The sequence below is a fragment of the Canis lupus genome, chromosome 25 (genome assembly GCF_048164855.1).
Source record: "Canis lupus baileyi chromosome 25, mCanLup2.hap1, whole genome shotgun sequence".
Taxonomy (NCBI): domain Eukaryota; kingdom Metazoa; phylum Chordata; class Mammalia; order Carnivora; family Canidae; genus Canis; species Canis lupus.
In genome coordinates this window covers 36,169,094-36,184,234 of record NC_132862.1, presented here as the reverse complement: position 1 = coordinate 36,184,234, position 15,141 = coordinate 36,169,094, and the positions used below count along the sequence as shown (strand labels likewise).

General features: G+C 35.5%; 1 protein-coding gene across 1 annotated transcript; it reads right to left on the bottom strand.

Annotated features, from left to right (window-relative positions):
• Positions 1-1,896: 1,896 nt before the first annotated feature.
• On the bottom strand, positions 1,897-13,930 carry OLR1 (oxidized low density lipoprotein receptor 1). Its single transcript, XM_072799063.1, has 6 exons — positions 13,765-13,930; positions 10,782-10,883; positions 9,055-9,300; positions 5,684-5,823; positions 5,261-5,376; positions 1,897-4,788 (listed from the first exon to the last, which is right to left on the bottom strand). Exons 1-6 carry the CDS (start codon positions 13,850-13,852, stop codon positions 4,644-4,646), a joined length of 837 nt encoding a protein of 278 aa, XP_072655164.1. The 5' UTR covers positions 13,853-13,930; the 3' UTR covers positions 1,897-4,643.
• Positions 13,931-15,141: the final 1,211 nt, after the last annotated feature.

The following is a 15,141-nucleotide window of genomic DNA, read 5'->3' as shown; positions in this document are numbered from 1 at the left end:
CAGAAATGCCATGTATATACAAAGACTTGCGCTCAAATGTTTCTAGCACCTTTATTTGTGATAGACAAATACTGAAAACAACCAAATGGTTATCAACAGGTAATTTTTTAACAAAATGAGTTAATCAGTGGTTGGGATCATGGGTCTCTTGGTAGAAAAAAAAATGTGTCACTGATTTTTTTTTTTTGAATCATTGTTTGAATCTATGTTTTCTCTTACATATACCTATATTACTGCTGTGGTATCTGCCTCCAGTGCAGCCAGATACCTACCCAAAGAGTCACCTCCATACTGACCACTCATGGCACATTGCAGAAGAAGGGGTACATGAGATTTTAAGAACCAGTTATGATGGGTAGAGTTTTGGGGAAGGTCATCAAAAAAGACATGACCTTCAATTGACCTATGAGCTGGACCAGGAGTCAGAGGTTCCTTGTTCCCTCCCCTGTCTTCCAAATATGGGTTCTGTCAGCCTTTCCTACTACCAGGAGCTGCTCCAAGGACATAGTCTTGACATAGTGCTGTGGTAATGAGAATATCTGCCTGGTGTTCATGATTGAGCCCAGTTAAGGCTTCTGTAGAAATTTTTTAACATTTGGAAGGTGTGTAGGGGATTAACTAGTCTTGTTGATACCTGAGACAAGCCTTGTCTCTAAATTCCCTTTGCTTATTAAACCTGCCACCTCCCAATCTGGAGTAGCCTGTCTCTCTTTGCAAGAAATGGCTTTCTTGCTCTTTGAGTAAGAAAGAGGGAGCAGTTTCAGATTTCACACAGGAATAAGAAGCTCCCGAGGGGGTTATGAAATAGCAGAAATTAAAGGGAAATTAGGAAATATTTTGCACTGAATGAATATGGAAAAAAAATCAGAATTTGTTGTATACCATTACAGTTAGCGCTTAAAGGGAAATGTATAACACAATATGAGTGCATTTAAAAAAAAAATCTGAAATCAATGAACTGAGTTTTCATCTTTTTTTAAAAGACTTTTATTTATTCATTTGACAGAGAGATGGAAAGCACAGGCAAGGAGAGAAGCAGGCAGAGGGAGGAGAAGCAGGCTTCTGAGCAGGAAGCCCATTGTGGGGCTTGATCCCAAGACTCTGAGATCATGACCTGAGCCAAAGGCAAATGCTTAACAAACTGAGCCACCCAGGTGCCCCTGAACTGAGCTTTCATCTTAAGAAACTAGAAAAAGAAGAAGACATTAAAATATAATTAAGGAGAAGAAAGAAAAAGATATATCAATTGAAGCAGAAATTAATAATAGAAAACAGGCGATAGATTATTTTTTATAAAAAAAAGTAAATTCAATGAAAAAAGTTTCACAAGAAGAAAAATGAACTTTTTCTTCTAAACCAAACTAATTAGGAAAAGAAGACAAAAATTAACAATGTCAAGAATGAGAGAAATTGCATTGATACAAATCCTTGAGATATTAAAATGATAATAACAAAATATTTCTTCCAAGATCAAGAAAAAATAAGGACTTTCACTCTTGCCACTTTCTTTTATTGTTTACTAGAGGGTCTATCTAGTCTATGAAATCTAGCAAGGAAAAGAAATAAAAATTATCCAGAAAGGAAAAAATAAAAGTGTTTTTATTTGCAGATGACATGATTATCTGTGTAAAAAATCCAATGGAATACACACACACACACATAAACAAAGTACTAGAAAAAGTAAGTGTTTCAGGATTTAAGGTTATTATAAAAAATTATTATAATTCTATATACCATCAAGAGACATTTGGAGATTAAAATTACAAATGATAACAATACCATCTCCAATAGAATAAAACATATGAAATATATTGTGATAATCTAAAAAAATTATTTGAAACATCTATATAAAGAAAATGATAAAATATTGTTTAGAGAAATGAAAGAACACTTCAGTAAATGGAGAGATATATCTTGTTTATTAGTTGAACAAATCAGTATTTTTTAAATTACAATTTTGCCCAATTTTTTCTAAAAGTTTCAATATAATCACATTTAAAATTTCAACAGTTCGCTCGTTTGTTTTTAGAAGTTAATAAGCTGATTCAAAAGTTAACATGGAAATACAAAGACATAGATTAACCAAACTTGGAAAAGAACAACGTTGAAGAATTATCACTGCATGATTTTGAGAAACTGCAACATTCATAGTCGTATTGTAAAAATATATAAGGAGATCAATGGAACAGAATATAGAGACAGAAATAGGCCCATGCATGTTTGGGTAACTGATTGTTGACAAAAGTGCAAAAGTAATGTAGTGAAGAAAGGATAGTCTTTTCAACAAATGTTGCTAAATCAATTGAATATCCATATGCAAAATAAGTACAACAATAAAGAGAGAGAGAACTTTAATACATGACTTAGACTAATACATGACTGAAAAACAAATACATAACCCAAAATAAGTTCTAGATTTCCATGCCATGTAAAACCTGGAAATATAAAATATCTGTAAGAAAATACAGGAGAAAATTTTGTGACTTTGAGTTTGGCAACAAGTTCTTAGGAACACCAGTTAAAAACACGAAAATGGCTTTTATCAAAATTTAAAACTGCTTTTCCAGAGAATGAAAAGTCAAACCATAAACTGAAAAACAAAAACAAAAAAGATCAAAGGACATCTGATAAAGGACTTTTACCCGACATATACAAAGGGCTCTCAAAATGTAACAATAAAAAACATACAACTCAAAACTTCTCAGAAGAGTTGTACATTACGTTATCAAGGAAAATATGTAGATAGTATATAAGCAATAGAAGTAGGTAAAAAGACCTCAAGATTATTTTTTCACTTACGAAATGCAAGTTAAACCACAGCAATATACCACCATACACCTATGATAATGGTTATAATTACAAGACTGACCATACCAAGTGTTAGAAAGGATAGGTGGGATTGGAACATTCATACTCTGCTGGTAGAAATATCAAATGGAAAAACTTTGGAAAATAGTTTGACAATTTCTCAAATAGCTGAACATACACCTATTGAGTGATCCTGACATTAAACTCCTAAGCATTTACCCAACAGAAATGCCATGTATATACAAAGACTTGCGCTCAAATGTTTCTAGCACCTTTATTTGTGATAGACAAATACTGAAAACAACCAAATGGTTATCAACAGGTAATTTATCAACAAAATTGGGTATATTCATACAATGGAATAATACTCAACATTTAAAAGGAATGAAACAATTGATGCAAGCAAGAAGATGGATGAATCTCAAAATGATTATGCTAAGACCAAAAATAAACAAAAAGGCATACTGTTTGACTTCATTCAGGTAAAATGCTACAAAACGCAAACCGAAAGCAGATTGGTGGTTGTCCAAGGAGAAAGCATGATGGGGCGGGGGGGGGGGGGGGGGGGGGGGGGCAAGATGAAAGTCAGAGAGATGATGGAAATGTTCACTATCCTAACTGTGGTAGTGATTTCAAGAGGACATGTTCATATATATGAAAACTTAACTATTGTGTATTTTAAATAGGTTCAGTTTGTTATATGCTGATTAAACCTCAATGAACATGTTAATAAAAGAGAAAATCTCTTTGTCTTCCTAGGAACAAAACAGGTTTCTCTTTAAAACAAAAAAAGTCTGTGCTAGATTATGTGCAACAAAATAAAAAGGCTTCCTTTAAAGTAGAATAACCTGTGAAGGGAAGTAGGGAGTAGAAATACTGGAAATAAGGGAATGCTTCTAATTCCATCTGTTTCTATTCATCTTTATTTCCATACCTGGCTCAGTTTGTTCTTTAACTGAATGCTTTCATATTTTGTCCCTGTATGTTTCCACATTAGCACAGCACAACAGAGTTGAGAAGAAATCTACAAATGGTGTGTATTTCAGTTAAACAAACAAACAAAAAACTATTTTTGCCTCAGGCCCGTGATTCTAACAAATACTATTCTGAAGGGCTAAGGCATTGAAGCTGTCCTTTGATAGAGAAAGGGTGAAGAAATACAGATTCTGAAACTAATAATGAATTGTGATTAATTGACTGGCAAGATCATTCAGTTTGTAACTACCTCCTGGGACATCCCTGTTGCCCCAAAATGTGATGATGTGGCATGGGTGGGTGTGTTGTGTGTGCACATGTGTAATCTGGAGAAAGATCACAATTTAAAAGACCAACAAAGGGTAGCTTTTAACATTGAGAACACAAGTTTCTGGATCCCAGTATGGCCTTTCCCCTTTTCTGTTCCTTCATGGGCTCTGTTGGCATGCATATTTCCCCTTTTCCTCCCTCTGCCTGCGGTTGGGCCAGTTCTCCAAGTTCCTTCCATCTCCTATGTGGTTTAGGAGGGTGAGGGGAAGGTGGTACTGAGGTAGAGGATTGAGTACAAAGGGCTCCTAAGACTTACAGAAGAGTAAGGTTTTAAACTAAAAAAGGCAACAGGGATTGAAGGGCTGGCAGGGAAACTTGGGACAGCCTAGGTGAAAAACAGAGAGACAGAATCCAAATTTCTGCTATCAAGGTGCCAGGCAGCTGGAAGCCCAGGCTCTCTGCTAAGAAGTTCTGCAGTCAACTAACAACACGCAGTTTTCAGGGCTCTCATGGTTTGCACCTAGTGACGAAAAACAACTTAAATTCCAGAAGAGAACTCTCCCTCTTCTCTTCTTCCACAGTCTTTGGCTTCATGGTGCTCTCAATAGATTCGCTTTCTTCTGACATATAGTGAACGCACTTAAAATGCAGTTGTCAGCAAAAACAGCTCCTCTTTGTAAATACGCACAGCTGCCTGAAGGATAGACGTGGGAAACAGGACCCTGGAGTCTAAACCTGCAAGTGGGGAAGGGGAAAAAGGAGGGGGGGAAGGGGGAAGTATTTACTGATTTACTGCCACCTTGTGTCAGAAATTTAACATTGTCTTAAAGTTTCAAACCAGTGATAAAAGTGGAAGGAAAATTCCAGAGAAGGTCTGAATGGCTACATGGGCAAGTCTCTGTGTGACAGAGGTGGAGAAGGAGATGTTCAGAAGTTCCCCAAGCTTCTCCCTGGCAACAAGAGGACTTTGTACTAAAATGTGAAGGCGGGGCAGCCCAGGTGGCTCAGCGGTTTAGCGCCGCCTTCAGCCCAGGGTGTGATCCTGGAGACCTGGGATCGAGTCCCACATCAACCTCCCTGCATGGAGCCTGCTTCTCCCTCCGCCTGTGTCTCTGCCTTTCTCTCTGTGTCTCTCATGAATAAATAAATAAAATCTTTAAAAAATAAAATAAAATGTGGAGGCAACTTCACGAGCATAGAAACTTACAAGTGAGGCATCAAAGGAGAGCCGTCCTCCCAGAGCCATGAGCTGCTGGGTTTCCTCAGAGACAACCCCATCCAGAATGGGAAATTGGAATGGGCACTTGCTTGCTGGATGAATTCCTGTGGGGAGGAATGTTTATCTAAAGTGATGATAAAGTCCAGGTGATTGTTTTAGACTAGATTCAGAAAACTAAAGAACTGAAAGAGAAAATCTCTTGTTTTCCATGGTTTTACAAAAATGTTTACTGAAGCCTAGAGATACTATGTAACCTCTCTACCCAAGGTCACGCACATAACTGGCAACCAGATGAGGCTAGAAAATAAGTATTCTGACTCTCAAACATGTACTCCTCTACCAAGGATGCAAACCTGATTAATTTCCCTATAAGGCACTACTCCAGCCTTAAATACAACCATAAAAACTCACCAGATCCTCTGTGCTATTAATTATCAGCATCTGGGCATCCAAAGACAAGCAGTTCTCCTGGCTTTTTTCCCAATTAAATGGGCCAGAGGAAAATAGGTAACAGTTTTCTTCATGCCAGAGCCAGTCCTGGGGACAATGACCTAGAAAGTATAGCATATTTAATCAGTGATTGAGGCTTGCATAAAAATATTTCTACAATTCTTAAGACAATTCTCCGCTCAGGACTGTGACATGCATATCATCTCTTCTTAATTAGAATTATATTCAGACTCTTCAAAGATGCCCATAGACCTATAGTCTTTATTTCTCTTAAGGTATTCTTATTTTAGTAAACTAAGTTAAAAACAAAACTCGAGCTGAGATGTAACTTCAGAATCTTTTTTTAAAATATTTATTTATTTATTTATTTATTTATTTATTTATTTATTTATTTATTATAGTCACACACAGAGAGAGAGAGAGAGAGAGAGAGAGAGAGAGGCAGAGACACAGGCAGAGGGAGAAGCAGGCTCCATGCACCAGGAGCCTGACGTGGGATTCGATCCCGGATCTCCAGGATCGCGCCCTGGGCCAAAGGCAGGCGCCAAACCACTGCGCCACCCAGGGATCCCTGTAACTTCAGAATCTGATCTAAATTTTAAAATCACATTTGGAATAATGGAAGTAAGAGCTCAGGGAATTGATATGTCATAGCCACACTGCAATTAAAAAGTATGCTTGGGGTGCCAGGTTGGCTCAGTCAGTGGACTATGTGACTCTTAATCTTGGGGTTGTATATTTGAACCCCACACTGGGTGTAGAATTACTTATAAATAAAATCTGGGGCCCCTGGATGGCTCAGTCAGTTAAGTGACCTACTCTTAATTTTGGCTCAGGTCATGATCTCAGGGTCCTGGGATGGAGCCCCTTGGGCTCCTTGCTCAGTGGGGAGTTTGCTTCAGGATTCTCTCTCCCTCTGCCTTACCCCCCACTGCCTTCTCTCATTACTGCACACTTTCTCTAAAATAATAAATAAATCTTTTAAATGGAGAAATAAAATCTTTAAAAAAGAAGTATGTTTTTGTTATTTTAAAACTTTAGGTTTTCAAATAATGAATTTTGGCTCAAATATCGTGCTTCCTGTTTCTAGACATGTGCTGTCCAATAGATAACCATATGTGGTACTCAAATTACCTGTGGTTTTTTTTTTAAATTAAAAAAAATATTTTTCAGTCAACCTTACTCCCAAGTCCCAAAGGTGGAGCTTGAACTTACGACCTCAAGATCAAGAATCTCATGCTCCACTGACTGAACCAGGCTGGGGCCCTTTTTAATTTTTTTTTTTTAATGAATATAACATTACTATGTGCCAAAAACTGTTGGCAATACTTTACACACATGAACTCATTTAATCTTCATAACAAGACAATGAAATAAGTTTCATTCATTTTCTTCATTTGGCAGATAGAGGAAATGGGAATGAGAACCTTGGCAGCCTTGCTCTTGCATCCATGCGTTTAATCACAACATGGCATTAACTCTCAAACTTCCGAGTTTGAATCAACTGGGGAAATATTTTTTTGGTGGCTTTCAAGACATTTTGATACAGAATCTCCTGGTAAACCTGGATACTGCCATTTTTTTTAAAAAAGCTACTTGAATGATAATGTTGTACTCCAAAGGTTGACAACCAGCATGAATTTCAGTGCTAAATGTAAAGTTCCTGAGTGTGAAGACTCTGCACCTTTCTAGCTTGACTATCTCCTACAAACTATGTTCTGTAACTTCTCAGAGTCTCTCTCTCTCTTCATATATACACTATGGACCACAGACTTGTTAGTAAGAAAGATAAAACTTGCCTCAAACTTGAGAAAACTGGTTTATTTTATTCCATGTGGTATTTTATTATTAATGTTTTTGAGAATCTTCTCAAAGCTGCTTGATGAAAAGCAGTACTTTACTTGCTATCTCTACTAATTGGTCTTTATCTGACATTGTCAAGGAATGGAATATGTTACCTGGGATAATTGCCAGTGAAAAACATATTACTTAATATTTTTGATTGGTTGCCCATGCCTGGAATCTGTGGGAGATGGTCCTGACATAGATTTAATCTCATACAGCTGAATAAAAAAAACCCTGTTTTACCACCCCATCTGGGGAATAAATCATTGGTTGGTATGTAGCTATGTCTGCTTATGTAAACATGCCTCTCCTTAATAGATAGATTCCTTCCTTAACATTTTTTTGGAGATGGTGTATTCCTTTATCTCCTCTATTGCTCCATCCTTAATAAAGACATTAAATACAGGTTTCACCCTTGCTAAAAATCGGTTTATATAAAAATCTCTGCTTCTTTTGGAAATTTAAATAACCTTGTAAGTATTGAAGGAATTTGTTAACTCCCAAAACTTTATAAAAAAACTACCTATCATTATTATCATCATTTAACCACTCTATTAACTTTTTTCACCTATAAAATAAAGAACTGTGGGTATTTGTGAACTGTTATTATATAACCCTTATTCAAATAAATTACATGGTTGAGATTAAATGAGATGTTCAAGCAATAAACCGGAGAAATCTCTGTTTATTAGTGGCAGTTAGTTACTAATGCTGAGAATAGGGTACTCATTCATACACCTCCAACAAAGCAATGCATCTCTGAGAATAATTCCATTTCACATCCCTTAAATCCCATGATAAAAAGCATATGCTTAATTTGATTACATGTTGTACAAAGACTAAATGACACAGATAACTATGTAATAACATGAGAGTGCACATCAACCATCCCCTTCTTATAGATGCTACTATTTCTACCTGCCTCCTAGATTCTGAGATCAACTGAATTCTTCTTATATAAACTGAATTCCTGGGCCCTTCATATTCCTTTCTTATCTCAAGTATCTACCCAACACTTCCAAGTCAGCCTACCTCTATTGATTCAATTTAAAATCCATGTTGAACACTAAGAAATAGTGTTATAAAATAATGTTAATATAGAGCTTCCCAGGGACAAAGGAGACCCTGTAGGAAAAGAAACCAATGATTAAGATACATTGGAATGGAAAGAAGAAAGAATCCATGGCAAAGGGCAAGGGTAGAAAAACTCTTGCAGAAAAATCTCAAAGCTAGAATTTTAAAAATAAGTTTTAAGTTCTTTTAAGCAAAGAAAATTTAAATCCGCCAAAAAGTGTGCTTAATTAAATCAGGCATCTCAAGAATTTAGCAGAAATAAAGGTGAGGGTGACAAAAATAGAAAAATTCTTGTGTGGAACATTATGAATATATGTCAATATGCCAATTTCATGCCTAGAGTCATTTTCAAAATAGAAGTAAGATTAACAGAGAAGTTTCCACTACTTCTTTTCACTTTCCATCCCCCATACCTGAAAAGTTTGCTGCTTTCCTCAGAGCTTCTTGGAGATTCAGGTTCTGGTGATGAAGTTCCATCTGTTTTTTTGATTTTTCATCAAGCTTCTGGGTAAGGGTTTCTATTGTTTTTTTGAGTTCCCTTTCTGACTCCTGGGAAGTTTTTTCTGCCTGCTGCTGTGCTAAGATTTGTCCCTCCAGTATAATTTCCTGGTGAGTAAGGTTTGCTTGTTGTTGCTTTAGGAGATTAGACACCTGTGATACTAAATCATAGCTGAAATAAGAACTCCATTACCAATCCCGAACAAAAATCCCTCCACTGGATTTTGAGGAAATTGAAGAATTAAATCAAGTAAGCTCTTTTGACAACAGATAAACTACTGGAACATGACCCACATTTACTCAGAAATTATGCATTTAAAAGTTATTTGATATTCCTGCAGTATTTTTTTAAATGTCAGAAACTGTCACACTTTTGATTAAAAATAAAACAAAACAGGATTTTACTTGTTATTGATAATTACAGACAAGTTTAAGAGCAATCATAAGATAAGTAGTATATCAATGGCATCACTGATGTCAGCCAGACTCAGTGACTATTAATAGGAGTTGTCTTTAATGATTTACTCTATTTCTCTCTTTATTCCTCTGCTCTCTATCCTTCCAGACTTCCTATTTTTATTTAAAAACTGTGACACCCCTTTTGTGAGACACCTCCCACAGAATTATTTTAAGTTGCTATGTCACAACAATTTCAAGCATTTTTTTCTTAGGTGGTTGGTTTTTTTTTTTTTTTTTTTTTTTGGTTTTGTTTTGTTTTGTTTTTCCCCACAGCACATTTTAGGAAGGGTGGAGATGAAATAAAGTTTGTGAAATCCAATAGGCAACTAAAGTTAAAGGTCAAATGTCTCAGTTCTAGAAGCTTGATGATTCAGTACAAAACAGTCCCCTCGGCTTGAAGGCCAGATCTGAGCCTGTTGTAAAGTGATTCTTCTCACAGGAAGACTCATCCAGTCATTGAGTCAAGGGTACTTCTCCTAGTCATTAGGGAAGACCCTAAGTGTTGACAGATTGAGAAAATAAGTGGTTGTTGATCTTAACCAATAACTGAGAAACCAATAGCACTTCAAAGGCCTTAACCATCTAGATTCTAGATAGACAACATAACTCAAATCTACAACCTAAATACATGGGCAGATTAGATGGATGATCAATACTATTTTCATTCTTTCTTGGCCACTTACATCCTTCTTATCACTTCTTTTTCTCTTAACATTCTTTTCTAAATGGCTATATTATAAATTTGAATTACAGTTACTTTAAATGTTTTATTTATTAAGATGCTGTTTTTGATTCTCAACTCTAAATTGGTATTTAATCATCTCTATTAAAACTCGATGTGAACTATATAACGTTTCTTTTCCTTTTGGGTTTCTCAGGGGACCTTGTGGCTTAGTAGCTTCAAATTATTTTCTTTCTCATCATTCTAGGATTTCAACAGACTTTTCCATGAAGTTATAACAACAAAACAAAACAAAAACTCATCATTACTAAATTTAATTCCATGTCCCAGTCAACTTGAGGGACAAACACAATATACTTATTCATCTTCTCACTCATTCCAAAAAGTTTGCCTAAAATGCATCTAAATCAAGGTTGTTGGTAGTTGTTATTAAACCAATTAATAAGCCATGTTTGTAAGTTCTCACTTTTTCCTTCATCATGTCCCTGTTCCAGTACTTACATTGCATTGCCAGTAATATAAGAGTCACCAGTAATCCCAAGCAAAGGATCCCTAGTGTCACAGCAGCAGGGCACCACCACCGAGAAGAAAGAAAATGAAGACCTAGAGTGACAGAGAATGGAATCAGAAAGACATAAAAGATGTAAGCAGGTCATCAAACAATTCTTTAGAAACTTGTACTTTGCATTTCTTACCTCTAGTCCTGCTAAGGGCTCTGTAAATAATTCATTGTCCATATTTATAGATGAAAAATACAAAGAAGTTAAATAATTTACCCATGGCCATACGACTGACACGATTTAAGAGCCAGGATTCACTCCCAGATATTAAGTGATGTTAAGTTTCTGATTTTAAAGCTTATACTTTATCTACTCTCCCCATAATGACTCTCCAAGAAACTCTCAGTCCAGCTTGGTTGGACCAACTTCATCCACAGAGGACAGAGCCTGATACTTTTAATATAGCCTATGTGTATGCATGTATATATATATATACACACACACACACACACACACACACAGTCTCACACAGTGTGTTTTATAAGTATCATACCATAAAAGAATGTTGGCCACCAAGCAAATAAGCTTTAATCAGTTAATTAACAGATTGCCTCAAAGAATTATAATTTTGTGCTTTTAATTTTAATTCCGCTAAAATTATATATCTTGGAACTGAAATTATTACCAAAGAAAAATAGGGATGAAACTTCAATATTCATTGGTCTCATATTAATGTTATGTCCTATACTCATACCAGCTGTGGCCATTGTTGTTACAGGAGTAAAATTCACCATTATTATAGAAACAAATAAGTCATGTAGCTCACAGCTTTCCCACTACAAAAGCACAGATATTTTGGTTCAATAGGAAAATATCTCTATAATCTATGTGGACTCCTCACCCTGTACAATAAACAAATAAGGCACTGGTAGTATTATCCTCCATATGCAGATAAAGAAACCCAAAGTCTCAGTGAATAGTATAAGATCACATAGATGTTAAGATCCAAACATAGGTCTTTAACCCAACTGTCAGTAACCACATGGCTTGGCGCATTATATCACAAAATTTCCAGTGAAAATGTGTAATGATCCAAATCAATCAACAGTCAAATATATTCACAGAGTTCTCATTATGTCAAAAGAACTTCTGTTAGTCTCTAAAGATCGACAGAATAGAAATTTTAACAGGAAGAAATACAGCTCATTCACAAATTCAAAAGTTATTAAGCTCCTAGAGTGTATGTGGCAAGTTGACAGAGAAGTAGAAGATAGTTGTGTCTCTTGCAAATAATTGCCTAATCCTAGCTCGGGGGTAGATACCTGTGTAAGTCTGTCAACAAGTATTTTCTTCCATTCTATACCATGAATGTATATCTGCCGCTCTTGAGTGAAGAAATTCCTGATTTTTTAGAAGAAAAAACACAGTATCTGCACTTATGAAAGAAAGGCATATGCTCCCATTTTCTATAGGACACCTTTGGTCCCATTTCTTTGGTAGGTAGAGACCATTAATCCAACCTCTGCTCCCATTAGTGATTTTCTGATCAGTAAGCAATTGAATTGGATTGGCTGGGTGGCTCAGTTGGTTGAGTGTCTGCTTTTGGCTCAGGTCAGGATATCAGAATCAAGCCCTTTGTCAGGCTCCCTACTCAATGGGGAGCTTGCTTCTCCCTCTCTTTCCCATTCCTGCTCTCTACTGATCTTTGTCACTGTCTTGGTCTCTCTCTCTCTCTCAAATAAATAAGAAATTTAAAAATACATATATATAATTATTTTTAAAACAGCAGTTGGATTCTTTGCAGTAGTAGACTGATCTAATCAGATTCTGAGAGATTTAGCTTCATAATTGCAGTAAAATTCAGGCACTCAATATTTACAACATGAATAAGGCATGAATGATTGAATGAATGAATGAACAAAAACTACTATGAATTTGGATGTCTATCTATAGATGGCAGTACTGTTTCATACCAAGTTCAGTTTAACAGCTCAAATGTTAAATTATTCCATGTTCACACTTATTTTCCCTACCAAGAGAAATTCTATCTTGTTTATGGAAATATGACCTGGGATTTTTTTCTTTTAAGTCTTATTTAGTTAAGTAATCTCTACACCCCACGTTGGGCTTGAACTCATGATCCTGAAATGCAAGAGTCACATGCTCCTCTGACTGAGCAGGTCGAGCACCCCTGACCTGTAATTTCTTTATTCACATTCCTGAGAATACTTGTTTGACTTTCGCTATTTATATTTTGTTCCTTTCTCTCAGAATGAATATAAGATAAAGGACAATTTATTTAGACTGTCTGCAGAATTGGGATTATGAATTAATTTATATTTAATTAGTTTAACTTACTGCATATATCAAACAAACATAATAGATTTTAAAATGCTATTAAATGAACAACATTTAGTCTGCTTGGGATAATTCACAAAATATATCCAGTTTTTGCGATGCCTAAGAACACTATTATAAAAATTAGCATCGTATATACTGGGTGAATTCAACATTTCTTTAACCTTCTGATGGATTGGATTTTTAATAAATGGGAGGTTGTGATACAATTCTAGCTCTCCTACTCACTAGCTGCATAGAAATTAATGGTTTTGTTAATTCTCCTGATCCCCCACTTAGTCTCTATAAAAGGGAGATTATAATAGTCCTAATCTCAAGGTGTAAAGATTCAGAGAAATAATGCATATAAAGTGAATAGCATAGAATGTAGCCTATGATAAATGCTCAATAAAAGTTATCCGAATCTACTATGTCATCATTCATACCAAGTTAGTTCAATCAGGGCATCATCATCATCACATCACCATTATATCTGAATTGTTTTTTTTTTAAAGTAAATGTTATTAATTCTACAATATTTTTCCATCCCCTGGTGTTTCAGCTTTCTAATCCTATATTCAGTTAATTTACATTTTTTAGCTAATCCTAGAAATCTGTCCCTGTGCACGTTCACCCCCTCCTAGTACCTTTAGCTTTCTTTCCATTTGGCTTCTGATCAGGTTTATCCTTCATAGTCTTGCTCTTGAAGTCATCAAAAGTCATTTCCAAATTCATTCCAAGAATGAGAAAGTGAAGCAGTCAAGCACTTCTCCAAAGTAAAATTTTGTGAGCTCCTACTGGAGTGTTTAAATAGCTACACTTATCTAATAGAAGAATGACTCAATCAGTAGGAGGAAGAAGAGGCTTTGCTTCATACTGGAAAGTTGTCTGACGCAAATTCTTGGGTTATGTCTATTGTAGGTGGGGAAAGTGGTGATTCTGCTAGTATTTCAGAATGTTTCACTAGATACTTTATGAAAGGGAAAACTATTTTCTATGAGCATTAGAGGAGAGGCTTTGTAGCCTCTCTTCAGATAAGGAAACAAACTCAAAAGAATAAGTCACACTAAATTTATACAAGACTATGCATTTTTAAACCATATTACTTAATTCCAGTGTCCATATTTCTTTATTTCATTCGCTGTAGCAGACTGTCTCTATACTGTGGCTTTCATAAATCTCATATTTTCCTTTTAATTTTGACTGTTTAAATTGACAATAGATTAGAAATTTTGGAGTTAGTCTTATATGACTCATCTCCAGCCATTGTGACATGGGTAATTTTAGAACTTAATTAGTACTTTTTCACACAGTGTCAGTATAACATAGCAGGAAAGAGAAATTTGGAGCCAGGTGGAGCTAGTTTCAAATCTTTCCTTTGCTAGTACACTTAGTCTATAATCTTGGGGAATACTTAATATGCTGCACCTACTTCTTTGTCTATAAATTGGGACATTGGAATGTCCACTGGATACTGTTGATAACATTGCTATAGGGATTCATTTGAAATATTGAGTGAAAATGCTCAGTGTTCTACTTCAAACATAAGAACTAAATAAATGATGGTTATTAATATTAGTAGTAGTAATATTCAGCACAATTGTATTACCCATCAAAGGATACATTTTACACATAATTGACTGGAGTCTCAAAGAGTCTTTGGGGAGCTCCTCATAAGGATGCCTATATGAATTCATTGATAGACTTCTCACCTATTCCCACCCCCCCCCACACACACACACAGCCTCCTAACCAGAGAAGAAATATCTCATTGCAGTTATATATGCTCTTTTAAAAAATTCTTATCTATTAGAGATATTTTCTGAAGTATTTATGGGGAAATGATATATCTGAAATTTGCCTTCAAATACACCAGGAAAAATAAATAAATAAAAGAGGGGATACATAAAAGAACATTGAAGAAAAATATATAAATAAAATTTCTAGGAAACTATTAAAGAAGAACACTGATATTGGAAACCTAATTTCATTTCCCTCCTTCTTCCTGGATTATTTGTATTACC

Coding starts and splice junctions, on each gene's coding strand:
- OLR1 (XM_072799063.1), bottom strand. CDS start 13,852: ATGAATTTGGAAATGACTTTTGATGACTTCAAGAGCAAGACTATGAAG. Junction 10,884..13,764: donor AAATGGAAAGAAAGCTAAAG/GTACTAGGAGGG, acceptor CTGTCACTCTAG/GTCTTCATTTTCTTTCTTCT. Junction 9,301..10,781: donor TATATTACTGGCAATGCAAT/GTAAGTACTGGA, acceptor GCTATGATTTAG/TATCACAGGTGTCTAATCTC.